Below are 20966 nucleotides of genomic sequence, written 5' to 3'. Positions count from 1 at the left end.
TACCTTTAATGCCTGCACCATTAGCAACATATATTAACCCTCCCTTGACTCTCCAGCAGCTCTATTCAGACAACAGAAGAAAAGAAAAATACCCGACACTTACATTTTTGGGGAACATATGACTTATTCCCCTTCCACCCATGTGACTGTGCTGGTGAGTGGTTCTTTACATCAAGCTGATCTTTTTTTTACGTGTATATCTAAAAGAACATTACAAAAATATTTCCTTTAGTCACATAAGAAAGGCACAAGGAACAGTAAGAGTTAACAGGAACATTTATTAATATTAACGGATAATACAAAACAACTCGTATCTCTTCTATAAGAAGAAAAATAACACAGACATTGAATTACAAACCAACTGGCTGTACACTTTATGACAGTATTATCATCTCACCACAGAAACACCCAGCTGGTTACAATGTCATATAAGAAGGACTCCGCATTACATAATTATCTGTTATTCATAGAGGTTAGATTGCAACTGTATTCTCTCTTTTCATCTCCCAGTGCAACATAGGGGAGTAAAAAAAGAATCTGATTGGTTGCTACAAACACTGTATGGCCACTGTACACCATCAGACATATTTTAAATGTGCTGCAGTATTGCAAGGTCAAAAGAAGATAATTTCTAACAGCCATGTTCAGTCTGAGAGGGACACCGGACAAGTAAACCTGTCACAACTCAGAGCAATCGAAACTGAGCATGTAATAGAAGAAAAAAAAAAAAAAAAAAAAAACACACAAGACTAGAGGTTACCCTCAGGGAAACTTATGTGTCAAAATGATCTGTAAATCCAGAGGCAGCTGAAATGACATGAAAGATTTAACTTTTCTTGAAAAAAATGAGCTTGACCATCACCTTCCACCCCATGTGAAGGGCAGACTCCTTGACCAATAAGGAGGCTTAGGGGCCAGTCCAGGTCAACCCATACAAGAAAAGTCAATATCTACACATAACTATCTGTCTATATATCCAGGTCCACTGTTTTGTCAGTTTTTACTGACGGGATCCGCTGCTGATGCATATTTTCATCAAATGCTCAGTTTGAATTTCTTAGGTTTGTGACGGGGTCAGTTATGGCGACTGTCAAGCAAATCTAGCAAGAACAAAAACAAAATAAATACCTAGCCTAGTCTTTAAAGTAAACCAGCCATAGATCATAACCCAAAAACAACTGTGTGTGCATCCTGGATCTTACAATGCTTAGGAACAGGCCAGCATAAAGATCAATAGAATCAATGAAAACCGTCCTTTATTCAGCAGAGATGGAACCATCAGATGGGTTAAAAGGTAGCAGCTTGAAATTGTAACTCCAGTTAAAAAACACATATGATGCCCACAACAGTAGAACTTAAAAAAAAAGAAAGAAAAAAAGCCAGCACTGCAACCTAGGGCTGTCCCCAGTAGTCATTCCATTCCACTACTAGATGTCATCAGGTTTAATAATGCTAGCCAAGGCTGTAGTGGTCCTGCCCCCCGGGAGGGGTTGGCGTCGCCATGCAATCTGGGCTCACTGGACTAAGCAGTGACTATATATTGTTATGTGAGCACTGTTGTCGCTGGAGAAGAAAAAGGACCAGTGACATCATCAACCAGCCAGAAGACTGCAAGAAATTGTACCAGCAACAGGAATACTGCACACCAAAATACAAAAATATTATTATTTTAAATAGCGAGCAGGAAGACATTTTATACAGACATATTTCATGCTAGGCATAGGATTTTCTCAAAGAAAAGTGAAGAAAAATGCTGTGCCTAACCTGAAACATGCTGGAAAAGAACCTTTTTCCTGATGGCTATTTTATTAACAGAAGATTATTAATTTTGCACCAAAGTGTGTGATATTCCTTTTCCTGGAAAAATCGATGACTTCGGCGGAGACCATCCAAATCAGTACCTTGAGATATGAACATGAAGCCTGATCTCACCTGGAGCGGCATATGAAATATGACAGAAGACTTAAGAAGCATGCATAAAGCAATAATTTAAAAAATGGGAGGGGGAGTTGGTGTCAGGGGATGGGTGGAAACTTTCAGCTTTAAAATGATACTAAAGTCTCAGTTTTTTTTGTTAAAATTAACAAACATGTTATAATTACCTGATCTGTGTAGTGATTTTGCACAGAGTAACCCAGATCCTCCTCTTCTTGGGTCCCTCTTCGGAGCCCTTGGCCCCTCCCTGCTGTTGAGAGCCCCCACAGCAAGCAGCTTGTTATGGTGGGCACCTGAGTCGAGCCGCAGCAATGTGTGTCCATTCAGACACGGAGCTGCAGCCTGGCCCCGCCCCCTCATTGGCTCACTGAATTGAACTGACAGCAGCAGAAGCCAAATGCGCTTCGCTGCTGTCTCAGCCAATCAGAAGGTAGAGTCTCTTGTGCAACATCACTGGATCGAGAGGGGGCTCAGGTATTAGGGGAGCTGCTGCACACAGAAGGTTTTTTATCTTAATGCATAACAAAACCTTCTGCTTTTACAATCACTTTAAGTTCAGCAATTTTTCAACTCTAATAAGTATCAGGAAATTAAAAAAAAGCACAGCCCATGGGAACCCACCCCCAAACTTGGGCTGCTCAATATATCCTAATTAAATCCTGGATCCAAATTTGTCACTCTGGCACACACCATGGGCCTGGTATCGTTACAAACGTTGAAAATAAAACCTGCAAACTAAGCATGCTGGAAGTGGGCACTGAAAAAGATGTGCTGGCCTGAATTACATTTTTTTAGTTTCTCAGCAATATTACAGGTTTGCTTTAACGTGTACCTGCTGTGCACACTAATTGTGGGTTGAGCTAATACGGATCTAAACTCTTAGAAAGGGGCTACCGTGTGACAGCAATACCCTTACTTTGTTTGTGGGATCATTAAAGTGCTTGCAAAGAAAGAAGTGGGGAGCTGATGGAACCAAAAGCAATATAATTTTCATTTGTGATTCTAACTGTTGACAAATTTGAGAATTTGGCTGAACTATGGGCTGCAGGAAAATATATTTACATTTAACTGTAAAATGGAAATAAACTTTAAAAAAAAGAGGATAACTATCAGAAACAAATGTACTGTATAAAACAAAGCAATTTCCTCTGCTATAAACAGACAGGACAGTGTATTTAGACCACTTTCACACCGAGGAGTTTGAGAGCTTTTGCATTAAAAAAAAGCACCTGAAAAGCTCACGAAAACTGCTTCCCATTAAAATCAATGAATGCTTTCACACTGGGGCAGTGCACTGGTGGGGAGGTGAAAAAACTCTTTGGAGAGCTAAAAAAGCGCCTCAAAAGCGCCTCTCTCCATTGAAATGAATGGGAAGCACCTGAAAAGCGCTTCAAAAGCACCTCAAAATGGTTCTTGCAGCAGTTTTTCAAAAAAGCGCGCCACCAACTCCCCAAAAGCACTCGTCTTTTTATAGGCAGTTTTCAAGCGCCTCAGTGTGAAAGGGGTCTAGTTGCAACAGAAACCAAAAAAAAAAAATCACATGGCCTCATAACATGAAATACGAACTGTCTGTGTAAAGGTCCGTACACACGATAAGAGAATCGTAAGTTAAATTTTGTTCAACAAACGATCTGCCGATTTTCGGATCATTAGAATGATGCTTTCCACAGCCGATTACGATTTTTTTGTACGACAAAAGCCGGATGTGCAGACTATAAAAATGTTATCGTACGTGAACCCAACGCCCGACTTTCATTTTCATTAGTACGGTTTTCGTTCGAAAAAAAAAATTGTTAGAGCAAGACTACGCATGATCAGATATGAAAGAATACCTACAAAACTATTCAACACATCACTTCACTTCTGAAGTTGAATTCTGGCATACGAGAATTTTCGTATGGTGAGTAACCTCTTCACTTTGCGACATGGGACTAGCATGCAACAAAAAATGGACGAATGTGCGTCTAAAAATCTGATCGTGTTTAAGAGTCGGCTTTAGTCATTGAACTACCTTCAGCACAAATCCAACATTAAAGGAAGAATCTAAAACATTTCTACTGGAAACTAGTCTTATTTTAGACTTTTTTTTAGTAAATTATGTGATGCTCTGTAAACTTATTACAGATGTATTGTGTGCCTTTGTCATACAACAGGGGTGAAAAACATTCCTAATTAAATATGTAAACAAATAAGCTTATAGAACAGTAATAATAATAAGCCATTAGTAACAAGACTGCAGTACAAATATGCATGCTGAACAGGTGAAAAAAATGACAAAGTGCTTTGATTAGGCTGCCGCCAGTTTATTCCATGCACAAAGTTGTTTGCAGGAAAAGGCCTCAATCAGGAGTGTCCAAAAGTAGGAAGGGTGTTTCCCCATAATGACCAATCTGATTCCATTGGACTGCAGGAGGAGGAAAAATTAAAGCTTATTGGTGGCATAGGGTGACACAGGCAGTTGGTATTTCAAAGCCTGATCAATGATAGTTAAGGTGAATTCTTATTAACACAGCCCACCTAATGAAAACGTTTAAAATCCAATGCCACAGGAGCCAAGTAAGATCCTTAAAGGATCAGTTTTTGCAGGTAAACAAAATGTGCATATACATTTTTTTTTTTTTGGTAGGAGCCTGGAAAGTTTTGCCCCCTTGATCAGCAGATCGCCGATGCCATGCAGGCCTGTCAATGTAAGCTGTATGCCCATTGTTACACAATGACAGGCAGAATCAATGAACTGCCACAGCACTCAACAGCACCCTGCTAGTTCATTGACAGACGCAGAGACTCTTAGTACTTGTAGTTTTCACATTCACAGGACTATGTGTAATGTGAAGATTCCCCGCTCGCTATCTCAACATGGGATCGGGTGGAGGGGGGGGGGGATGAATGGAGGGACGGAGGTATCGATTATTTGCCATCGTCCATTGTTACATCATGTTCAATTCATAAATGTTGTTGTCTCGACTTCTATGCATGGAACAACTGGGTGGAAAGGGCAGTCACAGTCGGACTCTCTTGATGAACACATCCTACTGTGAGTTTTTTACCAAGTGCTGATTTTTCTGTTTTTGATTTTGGCTACAGTTAAGCCTAGTACACACAATTAGAAAATCAGACATAAAATTTCGCTTTCGGAGCGGTTGTACGATAGTCTTGTCATTAGTACACAGCTTTAGAGAGTCGATCACGACCGTTCACACAAAAATATCCAAAGGGACAAGCGTGAATTTTTTTCCTTGGAAGATAAAAGAACAAATGATTTTTGTGTAATTAGTATAGTATTTGTATAAAAAAAATTGTGTGACCAAGACTACGCATACTCGGAAATGAAAGAATACATTATAATACAACACATTACATCATTTCTGAAGTTGTATTCTGTCCTACAAGTATTTTCAGAACTTTAGTAACCTACTGGTTTTTGATATAAGACTACCATACAAAAAAATAAAAAATGGATGATCATTTGTCCAGTATTCTTAATGTGTGTACTAGGCATTAGGCTTTAATGTTTACCATAATTAACCCTGTTTATACTGTGCCAACAGATGTCATTATCAGTTGTAAACTAAAATGGAACACTGTCCTAACAAAGATTTAAAGGTCTAGAACCTGGGCTTCTTGCACTGTATTTTAATGAGGGGAAACTCAGCGTGTCCTTTTGTCACTGGGTACAGATTGAGTCACCTCTCATTTGAAATTGTTCAGAATAACTTGCAGTCTTCCCAAGGCCTGCTACAAACAAGCATCTAAAAAGACTAGAAATATTTAAAAAAATAAAATTTTTTGGTATGCTGTGTTAATAGGAACATATAACAAACGAAGTAAGGCTTTCTCAAATCTTATGCCGCGTACACACGGTCGGACTTTTCGTCTACAAAAGTCCAACGGACGCCGACGGACTAAAGCTGGCTGGTAATCCGATCGTGTGTGGGCTTCTCCGGACTTTCAGCAGACTTTTTCAGCCTCAAATCCGACGGACTTTAGATTTGAAACATGCTTCAAATCTTTACGTCGTAACTACGACGGACCCCGAAATCCGCTCGTCTGTGTGCTAGTCCGACGGACAAAAACCCATGCTAGGGCAGCTATTGGCTACTGGCTATGAACTTCCTTATTTTAGTCCGGTGTACGTCATCACGTACGAATCCGTCGGACTTTTGTGTGGTCGTGTGTAGGCAAGTCCGTTCGTTAGAAAGTCTGCTGCAAGTCCGCCGAAAGTCCGCAGGAAGTCTGTCGGACAGGCTGTCGGACTTTTGTAGACGAAAAGTCCGACCGTGTGTACGCGGCATTACTGAAAATGTGGAAATACAAAAGAAATAAAAAAAAAATATATATATATATATATATATATATATAGATCTAGATCTATATATATATATATATATATATAGATCTATATATATATATATATATATAGATTTATATATATATATATATATATATAGATCTATATATATATATATATATATCTATATATATATATATATATATAGATTTATATCTAGATAGATAGATAGATAGATAGATAGATAGATCTTGCTTTTTTTTTTCCTCCACCACCCTCCCATCAGCCAATTCTGTAGTCCTTATGCAAGCTACAGTAAATAGTCAAATGATCTATTCAAATAATACAATTTCAGCTTTAGGTGAATCACTTGCTGTCTTCTTATATGCCTCAGAAATTCCGGCCTTTGTTTTTTTTCTCCACCCGCTCCTACAAGGCCATAGCAATACTATCAGTTCAATGCAGCTTGACTTTACAATAATATATTCTACATTATGAAGAATTCATAAAAGAAGCCCAACTCCCTTAATTGGCTTTATAATAGTTTAGTAGTTTGGCAGAAGTGAGAATTCTGGTGGGGGCATTTCCCCAATGGCAATAAAAGAAGAGCAATGTGTAATTCAGCTCACCAGCAACCACACAAGGGGATGTCTGTGGAGAACAATTTAATGTTACATTAGTTTGGAGGCTCCCAGAGCTAATTGTATTCAAATTATAAGGCACATAATACCTGCTTCTAGCAGTATATACCAGAGTTTAAGAATTGTAACCATTTTTCTATATTGCACCACCAGAAAATTGTTCTTTAAAGTGAACCTGTGCCCCGCCTGAGTTGAGAAAATCAATAGGTTCACTTTATTGCTGGCCATAATCGCAGCTGCAGCCAGAAGCAAGAGAGAGGAAGCCCTGTGTAAAGTCCAGATTATGACTTGGAATGGACATGGGGCTAAAGATGCTTCCCTGCCCCCATGTGACAGTGATCCGATTGCCAAGCACCAGCACTGTCATGTCGAAGGGAGGAGAGTAAAACTGGCCATACACTAGTAAATTGTCAAATAAACATTTGTCTGATAAGTCTCAGTACATTCAACAGCATGATGAATGTCAATTGAAAGTACTTAAAAATTGAATTCACTTTTAACGTTCTATTTTGGAACAAATTGACTTTACTGCATGAAAACCACATACAGACAGTCCCCGGGTTACAAGCTAAGGTTTTGTAGGTTTGTTCCCAAGTTGAATTTGTATGCAAGTTGGAATAGATAAATTTTTTAAGTCCAGCCAAAAAATAATTTGTACGGTTATGTGGATAGAATAGGAAAGGGTTAACATGCCTGTAAGGTTTGTTTTGCTGTCTGTGCCCCTGTTCAGAACATTTCAGCTCACCTTATGTCCCTGTGACAATTTTTTTAGAAAAAATTGGGATTTTTTTTGTTCCAAAACAAAAAAAGTTGTTTTGGAAACAAGGATTGATGATAAGGCTTCTGTAGAGACACCTTTTTCCCATGTTGATGATGTCATATGTACATTGGATGTTTGAATCTCGGGGACTGCCTGTAGACTGCTAAAAATTTGTTCATTTGGGACAAATTTTACTTCCTGTTACTTCTAATTCTCTCATCACTGCGGTCAGAAATGTACACTGATTTCACCCCAATAATGATTATAAAATCAAATGAACTTTCTTAAAATAAATAATTTAATGAAATTCTACCTGTGTATAGCCAGTTTAATTCCCATTTTACTCTTAAGTGGGAAAAAATTATTTTACTTAGGGCCCAGTGACTGAAAGGAGTGGTGGGGACGAGGTGAGAATATACTGCTGGGCTGCCATTATGGTTAACCTGTTTTAGTTTGCAAGGGTAAGGCATTAAGCCCAAAGCCTATTTCTCACAGGCACTGAAACCAATATGCACCTTTGGCCAGTGTTCTATCTACCTTTGAAATGCTTTACAAGTGGAGCAAGGCTCATCAAGGGGAACCGTGACTGAGTAGACCTGCGGGGCAGGTGTTGGTCTCATGTTCAAAGCAATGCTTGACGTAGAACACAGCATAAAGCAATGCAAACACTTCCCTGAGGGCTGCTGTGCACTTAGCAAAGATAATCGCCAATATTTAGAGGATTCCACTGTTCTACTGGCCACACCAGGAGGATGTTGCTCCTGACAAAGTGGCCCCAAATCAGTTTCCTTCTGATGTTAATTTAACAATACTAAATTTTTTTTCTATTATGCATGTACTGAAAATATTTGAGATATTGTGAACATATCTATTATGATGAAAGTAACGCCTTTTTTTGGCTATTAATGTGCTTTCTTACTGGGGGACATAAAGGACCCTTGGTTTTGTATATCCGGTAATAACTGAAAAATATTAAACATTTATTGAACTTTATAAGCTGCAACTTTCCTGCCCTCCCCACTCTATGACTAAGCCTCTTAAAGGATGAAATCTGTCAGAGGGAGGAGCCATTATGGGTCTCACTCATCAAGGGCTGCGACTCGAATGCCCTCCCCTGTTCTATCCCATTTTGAGCACTCTGCTGATCATGGTTTTACCCTGTGATTATGGGTTCAATGCCAGATGTTGGCACTGTTTAGAGCTAAACCTTGCCCGACCACTATCTTCCCTTCTATTAACAGCGTATTTACTGGTCACCAAGGCACTAACATTGAACAGAGGAATGGTGGCTGGGCAGATCTTAAACTGGAAGACGAGAAAGTCTATCTTTTGGTGACAGAGTGAAAGGATCAAAGAGGTCAGAAAGAAAGGCTGTTGGGCAAAGCTTAAAAGAAAAAAAAAGCCATCTACTAAGTATGCTTTAAATTGTACCTTCCCTCTACCTTCTTGTAAGCACCCTAAATACTTTTTTTTATCTGTTCCCTAGCGGTAACATGAGGACACAGCTTTGGGTCCTGGGTGGCTGCTGTGATAGTCGACAACAGTGGGGAAGTCCCAGAGCAGTGACATCACTCCACAAACATTAATGCTTTGGGCGTTGTTTATGTATCCTTCCACCAGCATCAGTGAGAATGTGCATTAACACAGGTTAGTACAGTATTAGCAACATCAAGCAGGAGGAGTTGGGAACTCAAGTGCCTTTGGAGCCAGGTGGCACATGGTCAGTTTGGTGTGTATTGCTAGAGAAGTTTTTTTTTTTTTGATATTGCTAGAGAAGTGTTTTCTTTTCTTGGGAGAGTGCATGTGATGTGTTGTGATCAGCACAGGGTCAATCAGCACTGTCCAGACAGAGAGCCAACGGTCTTGCAGTCTCAGAGGACAGTCAGAAAACTCCTCCTACAAGCTTTAACCAGTGCTTGGCTGGACACTGCTAGATGTCACAAGTCTGCTCTAACTGCTGATGAGAAAAGTTATTTAGCAGTTTATATTTACTAAAATAATTGCATTTCCATGATCTGTGTACTGTGGAAGACCAGATATAGTGAATGCAAGGTCCTGGGTTTAGTAACACTTTAAAGTGGGTGTAAAGTCAGAACGTTTTTTGATCTTAATGCATTCTATGCATTAAGATCAAAACACCTTCTGTGTGCAACAGCCGCCCCAGCAGCCCCTAATACTTACCTGAGCCCGATCTCTATCCAGCGATGTCCACAAGTGCCTCGGCCGTCCGCGACTCTCCCTCCCGATTGGCACAGACACAGCAGCAGCTCCCACTGTCAAGTCAGTTAGCCAATCAGGAGCGAGAGTGGGCAAGGCCGAACCGGGGCTCTATGTCTGAATGGACACAGGGAGCTGTGACTCGGCTCGGGTGCCCCCACAGCAAGCTGCTTGCTGCGGGTGCACGCAACAGGAGGGAGGGGCCAAAAGAGCCGAAGAGTGACCTGAGAAGAGGAGGATATGGGCTGCCCTGTGCAAAACCACTGCACAGAGCAGGTAAGTATAACATGTTTGTTATTTTTAGAAAAAAAAAGAAACAAGACTTTACAATCACTTTAGCTCAGTCATGCAGGCAGGAGGGTGTGCTTAGCTGAGAAAACCCCTCCTCCCCTCCTGACGACTCCTGGGATGTAGGACAATTTGCCTACGCATGGAAAGCAGGAAGTAACTGAAGAAAAGTAAGAAAAAAAAAAAGTTTAAAACAAATAAATATAATACACGTTTCAATTTATTTACTAATGCTAGTTGATTCAAATTAAAATAGTCAATGTTGACTTGGAGAGTGAAGTTTTTGCTTTACCATAGAAAGCAAAAAAGCCTAGCTTCTACACCTTTAACCTCTGCGCGCCGCTTGGCGCCGAGCGTCTGCATATTTTCATGCATTAGTGCCATCAGTGCGCTCCCGACAAAGTGACGGGCTGCTAACGGAAAGTTTTACGATCATGTGACAGCTGTGACAACCAATCACGGCAGTCACGTGGCCATAAGCCCTGCCCCCCTGGCATAGCAAACCCCTTAAAGGGTCGCCGGCATCCGGCGCCAAGGGGTTAAACCTTTGTTGGGACAGAATGTTCAACTCTAGTTACAACAGAAATGAAGACCTGTGTGCACAGTACAAAAAGGGTAAATTGTGGCAAATACGGCTGCCCAGCCCCCTCATAGACACAGAACTACCTATAATTTTTCCTTGCTGGAGGGTTCAGAATGGAGCATCTAAAAAAAGATAAGCTGTTTTTTTTTTTGTATTAGGGTATGTGAATGGGGGACATGTAACAAATATAAATTCTTTTGACAATGGCCCTGCCTTTCTGATGCTTCCTGTCAGAGTATAGATAGACTCTCTATTAGGGTCCATGCAGTGTGCTTACGAAAAACGCCCCTGCTCTTGGCAGAAAAACACGCCAATTTTGAGCTGGTTTTTTCTTTTTACTAACGCTTAGCGTTTTTTTTTCTGCCAGAAAACTGCTCTCAGGAACTCAGAAAAGAAGGGTTTTTTCTGTCTCGAAGTATAAAATATGTTTTTAAACATTCTAATGTGCATGGACACATAATATAACATTAGCAGCTTCTTCAAGCAAAACGCTAAACTACTCTAGAAGCACTTAGAACACTTTTATCAGTGTGCATGGGCCCCTTTAAAATTCACATAATCTAGATGGATAGTAGCAACAGAAGAAAAGGGAGGAGACTGCCAAAGAAGTGTCACATCACTGGAATAAAGCCTTTAAAGTGGTTGTAAACCCTTTTTGCTACGGGTAAGCCTATAATAAGGCTTACCTGTAGCTACCCTGGATACCTCCTAAACCTAAAAGGTTTAGAAGATATCCCCTGTATTTGCATGTGCCGTCATCGGCACATGCGAACTGAAGTAACCTGAAGCAATGGCACGTACGTGCCGTTGCTTCAGTGAGTGTGCTGTTACCGCCGGCTCCTGCGTGGGAGTGACGTCATTGCGGCTCCAGCCAGTCACAGCGCTGGAGCCCGCGATACCCGGAAGTAACTCTGGGAGCCATGTCGGCCGCCGGATCGGTGTACGAGGATGGCTGCAGGGGCATCGATCTCAGGTAAGTAATTCATAATGCGCTAGTATGCTATGCATACTAGCGCATTATGCCTTTGTCTTGCGTTTTTTTTTTTTGTCCTAGGGTTTACAACCACTATAAAACAACCTTTGCAACAATAGAAAATATTCAAGTAAATGTTGTTGATTTCAGCTTATTTTCCGAATAGAAAACAAACAAATCCCAAGAAAAGAGGAGACTAGGAAAGGTCACCAATGAACCATTTTTACAAGCTCAAGATCATACGGACCACGAAAGAGACCACTGTACAATACCAACTTTGCTAAATAATTTAACAATTAGGTAATTTGTTGTGTAAAAAACACTTTGAGACATGATTAGCCACTGTCACACCAAATTCATCTCTATTGCCAAAAAATAAATAAAAATAAATTATATATACCATAGTCTGATTTTGGCAAAAAGTACCCAATTTTTTCAATTAAGTGCTTTTAAACTTGTAACACTATTACCAAAAACCACAACGAAGGACCTTTCTGAAACAACATAATTAAAAAGTGCAATCGCAGTGCTAAATTTTGAACGCTCAAATACTTAAGACGGCTTCACACCAAGATACAAAAGTTAAGTATAAAAAAGTGCCAGGTGAGATGGCGGCCAGTTATGAACTTAGGAGGATTCGGACAAGAGTCTAAACCCGCCTGAGCCATAGCACCGGGAAGATGCCAAAGCTGACAGCCAATCATAAGCGCCGGATGCATTTTCTGCCCTACACGTATATATGCTCCTTGCATAATTGTGGCAGCGGGATGGGGAATGTTTCTGCCGCCTTTGATTGCCTGTCGGCTTTGACAGCTTCCAGAGATGATAGCGGCGGGTTTGGACTCCTGTTCGAACACGCCACAGCTCATCCCTAATGGCGGCCTTTGAGAATTTTTTTTTTTTTTTGCTGTAAAGACACTATTACGTCAAGGATCTGATGACTAGTACAGAATTACCAGGCTGGATCCTTAATTTGTTTCTACAGATATGCCTGCTGAATATTGCAAAAAGGTTTTCCCAGGAGCACAATATGCAGTGCCTAGGGAAAAAAAAAAGTGCAACTAGTCAAATTTAAATAAAAAGAGTTTAAAAAAAAACAAAAAAAACAAATCACCCCTTCATGACCCAGGTAATTTGAGCCTTTAAAACTAAAGTTATTTTGGTCAAAATGCCATCAATTTTGTTCTCTTCTAAAGCTGTGGAGATGGGAGATTTAATTTCTTACCACAATGCATGGTTTTGCACACAGCTTTGTCAGGTATTCACTGTTAAATGACAGTGATCACCAGTTGGGAGTAAAATGTTTTGAGCACCTAGCTTCTTCATATTGGTATTGACTGTTAGTATCAGCCTGGTCACAGCAAATCAAGCCAAAGATTGATTCTAGCTAATGTTTTTCTCAGTTTTTAGATGCTGTAGGGGGAAGGATTAGAACCTTTGGCTGGTTTTTACTGCTGTCTGTGTCCCCACTGGGAAGATTTGTCACACAGGTTATAACCAAGACAGGAATTAAAGGGGAATCACCCCAAACAGGAACAACCAGTGCACTAAAAACCTGACAAAACTTCTACCCCTGCATCCAACAAAGGTTTTGTCAGAAGCTAGGTTTTAAAATCTGGTTAGTGAATGTAGCATAAAAGCACTTAGCGTGCACGTAAAAGGCAAACTTTAATAAAAGAAGGTTTTAATCCTTTTTCTAACATAATCAGATTTTTTTATTTGTGTTTCCCACTGGGGAGAGTTCTCTTTAGTTTCTGTCCCTGAGATGTAACAAGAAGAGGAAATATCCCCAAAGTGAGGGGAAGTCTCATCTTAGACAGTCCTCACTGGAACATTTGTCCCTATTTGACAGATTTACCCTCACATGTCAGTCTGGTGACAACTCTAAAATTTTGGATTTCCTCTCACTTTTTTTTTTTTTTTTGGTTTCCTAACACAATGGTCCCTTGAGAGGCTGAATCTCCCTAATGGGGATGAAGACTGCACTTAAAATCTGATATGAGGGTTTAATACTTTAACATGCCATCCAAAACCTAATAACGTTTTGGCTTTACATACACTTTAATCACCCAGCAGGCCAATATAACAGGCCCTTTGGATTTGCTTTTTACACTAAGTTTGGAAAACACAAAATGTCTTGTGAACTCTGTTTAAAAATTCACAACAGAGTTTTGCTGCACCTAGCCAAGCTAAGTACCAACGATAAGGCCAATTTGGTGCTTGCTATTGCAGCAGAGAGAAACAATATATCTGTTCAGAACAACAATATATTCTGTTCAGAATTATTTCTCTTTACCCTCCTAATAAAGTTTCAGCACAATAAATAACCTCTAGCACAGGGATCCTGCACAAGGAAGCAATAACTGCCTCCTAGTGGCCAAACAAAACAAACATCTCCTAACTTTAAAGCAACCTTCTCCTAGAAGTAACAATAATTAAAACAAATCCAATGACTATTCTAGCAACTTAAATTTTAAGTTTACTGTCCCTTTAATTCTTTGGACAACTTAAAAGAGAAGTATGGGTTTGGGGGTTATTGCAGTTTTATACTTACCTAGGTGGATGCAGCATCGGTCCGATGCTGCATCTGTCCCCCGCCATCTCTGCACAGAGACCTGAGTGATCGAACATCGCCGATGGCTCAATTCTCTCGGCTTCCAGAGCAGACAGCTGCTGCCTGTCAACCAGCAGCTCTCCTGCTCTGTTAAATAAAAGAAACCGCGCTAAATAAACTTAAGTTGTAAGGAAATAAGTGTACATCAAATTAATGAGTCCATCAAAAACATCCAAACAGTGTCGATTGTTGTCCGACAGAAGAACACCATAGGCTCTCCTGCTCTGCTCCTCCGCGCTCACTGGAGCGCCAAGCTGTGGAGGGACAGGGAGCGGCCGTTTCAGCGGCTCACTGAGAGGCTGAGACAGCCATCAGTCCAGGCACCTGGCGGATTCAGACTTCCAGAGTCGGAATGACACAGTGCCTGGACTGATATTGGTGACGTCAGCAGAGAGCGGACTTCAGACCACTCTGAATTGCACTCCTGTGACCCATAGGAGAAGCCCAGCCAAACGAGCTCAGGCTGGACTTCTCCTTTAACAAAAATATCTTACAAAAGAAAACGTTACATTCATAGATTAGAGTTTGTGAATTAGAAGGAAACAAAAAAAACTCTTGTCATAGGTCAATCTAGAATTCAAATTCAAAAAAGATTGATTTAATTCTTTGTTGACCTGGTGGTATAGACCTACACTCTATTTTTGGGCCATTATTGCAACTAAGTGTAGATCTAAAACCCTTTAAGCAAGCTATAAAGCACGTGTGCAGGTTGCAAACTCCTGGGGAGCATGACATGAAGTATGCATGTTCATGTGCAAAATATACATGCTCAGAGGGTGCTGGGAGCCCATAACAAGTGATTGCTGGTATCTGACATTGATCACCTGATCAATTGCTGTTGCAAAACCAAAGCATGCAAGAGTTGCAGAGCAAGTAAATGAAAACTGCTTACATTCTTCGGAATTTAGTCATTCCAAAGACAAAGGCCCAAAGTACCCCAAGTCATAAACAGGTTAGCATTTACCAGCTACATGAGACAGTCAGTCAGTCACATTTACCAAAACTCTGTTCTTACAATATTTTTATATTGAATTATAGGGCCTTTTCACTAGCAACACTGAGGCCAAGCGTCGACTGGTCAGAGTTGACTCCAAACAATAGGCTTTTTCCACTGTCACAAAGCAACATCCATTTAAAAATAGAAGGAGGTTATAACTGCAGTGTGTTAAACACACCGCTTTCCAATCGCTGCAGAGCTAGCTTGAAAGAGACAAAAAACATCCAGGCAGAGTGTCTTCAGCCGATCCTCTATTTTAACACTTGGAAAGATTCCCCCATGTTATTGGTGAAAGTAGAAAACCCACTTTAGCTTATATAAATATTCCTAATCTGCTGCCTGAAAATCTTTTCGTCAAAATATTGCATGTATTATTTTCCCCAATTTTGCAATAGCGAGCACCAAAGTCAAAATGGATGCCGTGGCCTGCACACTAGAATCGGCTTATTGCTTAATAATATTACCATAGTGTTTCAAAGGACCAGCAATACCGACAGGCATCACCCTGTGTTATTGGATATAAAGCAGACTTATTTAGTTGTCAGCTGGGGCCGGCTCGCCTTTCGAGGCATGGTAGGACTTGGAACATGAAGTGACATGCCGGTGGAAACTGTCTCTCCACATAAACCGCTTGCCACAAATATTACACTCATAAGGCTTAATTCCTGTGTGGATTTTCATGTGGCCAACCAGATGATGCTTCATTTTAAACTTTTTTCCGCAGACCCCACACCCATAAGGTCGTAAACCCAGATGCATACTCATGTGTCTGTCCCTCTGGCTCTTATGCGTAAAGCTTTTTCCACACTGGCAGGGGTAAAGTTTATACACCACAGCAGTAAAACCTGAGGATGAGCTTTCTTCTTTAATACTGGCAGGAACGTCCATACCTTCCCCAAACCCAGCAGAGGCATTATCTGCTCTGTGGCCTTCGAGATGTTCTTCCTGCTCCCCTGAAAACTCTTCCATTGAAGCGCCATAGAAGTCAACATGCTCATCATAATGACTGTTGTCGCTGTGTACTTCTGGCTCTATTGATTTTTTGTTGCAGAAATCAAAACTGTCTACAACTGCCGTAGACTGAATTGGAGGCTCTGTTGGCCCTGGGTTTAGGGATTCTGAGACATGGTCTTCAAAAGGAGGGTGAACTTCAACACCTTCACAATCCTGCTCAAACCTTTCCGGCTTGACATGGATCCATCTTTTGTGGGACATGATACTGGGCTTTATATACAATGGACGGGAGTAATGATAATCTGCACTATCACTGGCCCCTTCCTCTCCATCTTGGCTGGTCATCTCTGTACTTAGTTGATCATGTTCCGTGGAAGAGTTGCTAGGCAGATACTCGTGTTCAGTAAGCTGAGAGGACATCTCATCATCTTTTGGGCTCTCTTCCTCATGTTCAACATCTCGTATCTCTACAGCCTTTCTGTAATCTGATTGACTACTCATTCCCAAATCAAAAGTTTCATTTATGCCATTATAGTTGCTGCTGCTGGGAGACTGGCGGTCATTGCTGAGGGTGGATTTTTGACACAGGAGAGTTGGATTGCTTTCTAGAAGTTCCGTACACTTGTCAACAACGTGCCACATCTGAAGAAAGCTTGCTGCAGTAAGGTAACTTACAATCTCATGAGCTGGCAGAGCCAATCTTCCGGTGTAAGTTGACAAGAGAATGTTCTCAAACACTCTTGGGTTCATGACCTCAGGAAGGACGACTCTGCGGCTGTTTTTGAGTAGAACCTGATCACAGAAGTATGGCGAGCTGGCAGCCAGGACAGCCTTGTGTGCCCGGAAGAGGTGGCCTTGTACCACGATGGAGATGTCACATAACTGACCCAGTTGGCGCTGCTGGTTTAACTTCTGCAGGATAGTGCTTGAGAAGTCTGGAAATTCCACACGAAAAGAGCTCAGTCCAGGTTCCATCTCATCAAATGTGTTCCTGAAAAAAGAAAACCCACAATGCTGTCATATTATATCCCAGCCTGACATATTAGCTGCAAATATATACATCTCTTTTCCCTATTTTATGGTTCATCACTTTGCTTTCTCCTAGCCTGTCGCATGTTCCTAAAGTTTTTTTTGTTACCATGAGTGATCTGTACAGATCATTCCAATCCATCTTTTCTGGGTGTGTGGATTCCCCTGCCCCCCCCCCCCCCCCCACGGCTGTTACCTGAGGTTCTTTGCAGCTCTCTCACTCAGCCTCTGCACTGTCAATTGACATATCGCTAGGCTGTGCTGCGATGTGTTTGTTGATTCACTGCCGACATTCCAAAGCAACTCTACCTTGTGCTCCAATACAGTGGTTCTCAACTCTGTCCTCAAGTACCCACAACAGGCCATGTTTGCAGGTTTTCCTTTACCTTGCACAGGTGTTTTAAATCAAAGTCAATGGCTTGGTATTTTGGCAGCTATTTTATCTAATAGAAATTCCCAAAACATGGCCTGTTGGGGGGTACTTGGGGACAGGGTTGAGAACCACTGCTCCAATACACCACCAAGCACAGATGCTTTGGCGCAGTGATGCGTGTTGTGTGTGTGTGAGGTTAATTGGCCCTAAGAAATTTTACACTTAATATTTATTACATGCATTTACTGTATATAGCATCAACATATAGGAACTGCTTTACACTCTATTTATTCACATCAGTCCTTCCTTCAAGGAGATTACAATCTACGGTCCCTATTTCACATGCATACATACATGCTCATACCAGGAACAATTTAGACAGGAGCCAATTAACCTCCTAGAAGGTCTTTGGGGTGTGGAAAGAAATCAGAGTGCCCAGGAAAAACCCACGCAAGCACAGGGAGAGCAAGCAAATTCCATGTAGATATTGCGATGGCCAGCATTTTAAGCAAGGACCCTAGTGTTGCATAGCATAAGTTCTAACATCTGCACTTGAAAGTTTATTTTGAAAAATAAAGGAATTTCTATTGTTTGGAATTGTACGGTGATATATGCATATCATTCTGTGTCCTGGCTAGCATAGATCAGGAGAATTGAATTCACGGAGGTCCAGTCAGTAAAATTTTCTGCCAGCAGAGGTCTGAATCACATGTGTGATTCTTAATGGCGCCTCTGTGTTTCGGCAGACACAGCACGTTTTTGCGTGTGCCAAACCGGTACCATGCGACTTGGTACGGCGCAATTTAAAAAAAGGGTCATGGACTTTTTTCTCTGTTTCTGCGTAAAAGGCAGCCCATTGAAATGAAATGAATGGGCTGCCTACATGCAGAAAGAATGCAGGACGCAATGATGTGAACCTAGCCTCAGATCGTTTGCATCACAATCCTATTATTACAGAAGTGTTCTCAGTACCCCCTGCACATCACAACCCCCCTCCTTAATATCAGAGCCCCACTTCATATCAAGATCTCCCCCCTTAACATCAGTGTCCTCAACCACCCTTTGCATACCTTTACTTGGCCCCATTTATATTACCCCCTTTCACATTGCAGTCCCCAGCCCACCTTCATATCACCCCCACTTAATTCCTGTCCCAACCCCCTTTATAGCACCCCCCTTCACATTGTAGTTCCCAGCTCCCCCTTCACATTTTTGTCCTTGGTCTTCCTTTATATATCACCCCCTCCTCCTTCACATTGCAGTCCCTAGCACCCTCTTCACATCACTCCTCTCCCCTCCGCATACATGTCCTCGCCCCCCTTTTATATCACCCCCTCTTCTCCTTCATACTGCAGTCTCTGGCTCCCCTTCACCTCAAGCTTTCCTTCCTGTCCCTCATAGCAGTGAGATAAAAGGGGGAGGGCAGGAGGCACTGCAGGTCTAGAGCAGACATCGGGAGGGAGGACAGTTCTGGATGGAGGGCAGGAGTTGCACAACTTTTTCTGTTAACCAGCTTGTGATTGGTTTCTAGTACTGCCCTCCATCCCAGCAACCGATCAGTTAACTGGAGTAGCTCTCGCCCTCTGTCCAGCACCGTGCTGCCTCCCGATGTTACAGTATCTCACAAAAGTGAGTACACCGCTCACATTTTTGTACATATTTTATTATATCTTTTCATGTGACAACAATGAAGAAATGACACTTTGCTACGATGTAAAGTAGTGAGTGTACAGCTTGTATAACAGTGTAAATTAGCTGTCCCCTCAAAATAACTCAACACAGCCATTAATGTCTAAACCGCTGGCAACAAAAGTGTCTAAACCGCTGGCAACACCCTTAAGTGAAAATGTCCAAATTGGGCCCAATTAGCCATTTTCCCTCCCCAATGTCATGTGACTCATTAGTGTTACAAGGTCTCAGGTGTGAATGGTGAGCAGGTGTGGTAAATTTAGTGTTATTGATCTCACTCTCTCATACTGGTCACTGGAAATTCAACATGGCACCTTATGGCAAAGAACTCTCTGAGGATCTGAAAAAATAGGATTTTTATAACAGCTTACCTGTAAAATCCTTTTCTTGGAGTACATCACACAGAGCCATAGTATTAACTATAAGGTATATAGGCACCTTCAGGTGAAGGACACTGGCATACCCAATACAGGAAGTTCACTCCCTATATAACCCCTCCTCCTACCAGAAGTACCTCAGTTCTTGTAGCAAAGAATATACCTAAACCCTAGAAAGAGGGGAGGGACCTCTGTATCCCGTGATGTACTCCAAGAAAAGGATTTTACAGGTACGATAAAGAAAATAGGATTTTTATAACAGCTTATCTGTAAAATCCTTTTTCTTGGAGTACATCACGGGATACAGAGCCATAGTATTAACTATATTGGACGTCCCATAGCAATGAGGACCTATACTGCTGCCTGCAGTACACTGCGCCCAAAGGCGATATCCTCCTGCCTTCTTACATCCACCTGATAAAACCTGGTGAACGTATGTACTAAAGACCAAGTTGCGGCCTTACAGATCTGAGCCATGGAGGCCTGGTGATACACTGCCCAAGAAGCACTAACCGCTCTGGTAGATTGCGCTTTGACTTGAAAAGGTGGAATCTTACCCTTTAAATCATAAGCCTGAATTATAACTTGCCGAATCCACTTAGCGACAATGGATTTTGACGCTGCCTGTCCTTTCCTAGGACCTTCTGGCAGCACAAATAAGACATCAGTCTTCCGGATCTGAGCAGTGGTCTTTAACTGCTTGCTGACCGCCGGCTGTCAATTGACGGCCAGGCGGCGCAGCTCTCGTTGTGGGAGGGCGTCATATTATGCCCTCGCTTTCCCGGCCCACCAGGGGGCGCGCACGCGCCGCCGACAGCAATCGCGCCTGCCGTGTCACTGGGCACCCGGTGTGCGTGCCCAGCAGCCGCAATGTCTGCCGGGCACCCGCAATTGCCGGTAACACAGCAGGACCGTGGATCTGTGTGTTTAAACACACAGATCCACGGTCCTGTCAGAGGAGAGGAGACCGATAGTGTGTTCCCAGTACAGAGGAACACCGATCGGTCTCCTCCCCTTGTGAGTCCCCTCCCCCTTTAGTTAGAAACACTCCCTAGCAAACACAGTTAACCCCTCGAACACCACCTAGTGTTAACCCCTTCCCTGCCAGTCACATTTATACAGTAATCAATGCATTTTTATAGCACGGATCGCTGTATAAATGTGAATGGTCCCAAAAATGTGTCAAAAGTGTCCAATATGTCCGCCGCAATATCGCAGATTGCCGCCATTACTAGTAAAAAAAAATAA

The 20966-nt window shown here is 41.8% G+C and overlaps 1 protein-coding gene across 5 annotated transcripts in view; it reads right to left on the bottom strand.

Annotated features, from left to right (window-relative positions):
- Positions 1-20966, bottom strand: part of ZBTB43 (zinc finger and BTB domain containing 43) — a 72254-nt gene that overhangs the window by 10087 nt on the left and 41201 nt on the right. For 2 of the 5 annotated variants that reach the window (XM_073599729.1, XM_073599731.1), the window contains 2 exons: positions 15761-17241; positions 99-200 (listed from right to left, as the gene is read on the bottom strand). In XM_073599729.1, the coding sequence (XP_073455830.1) occupies positions 15831-17225 (1395 nt within the window). In that variant the 5' untranslated portion in view covers positions 17226-17241 and the 3' untranslated portion in view covers positions 99-200; positions 15761-15830. Of the gene's footprint in view, positions 1-98; positions 201-15760; positions 17242-20966 lie in introns of those variants that run through there. The other 3 variants (XR_012236045.1, XM_073599732.1, XM_073599730.1) reach the window with 3 other exon arrangements.

Source organism: Aquarana catesbeiana, linkage group LG09, assembly GCF_042186555.1.
Source record: "Aquarana catesbeiana isolate 2022-GZ linkage group LG09, ASM4218655v1, whole genome shotgun sequence".
Lineage (NCBI taxonomy): Eukaryota > Metazoa > Chordata > Amphibia > Anura > Ranidae > Aquarana > Aquarana catesbeiana.
Note: the sequence above shows the minus strand (reverse complement) of the source record. Positions and strands in the feature narration are given on the sequence as shown.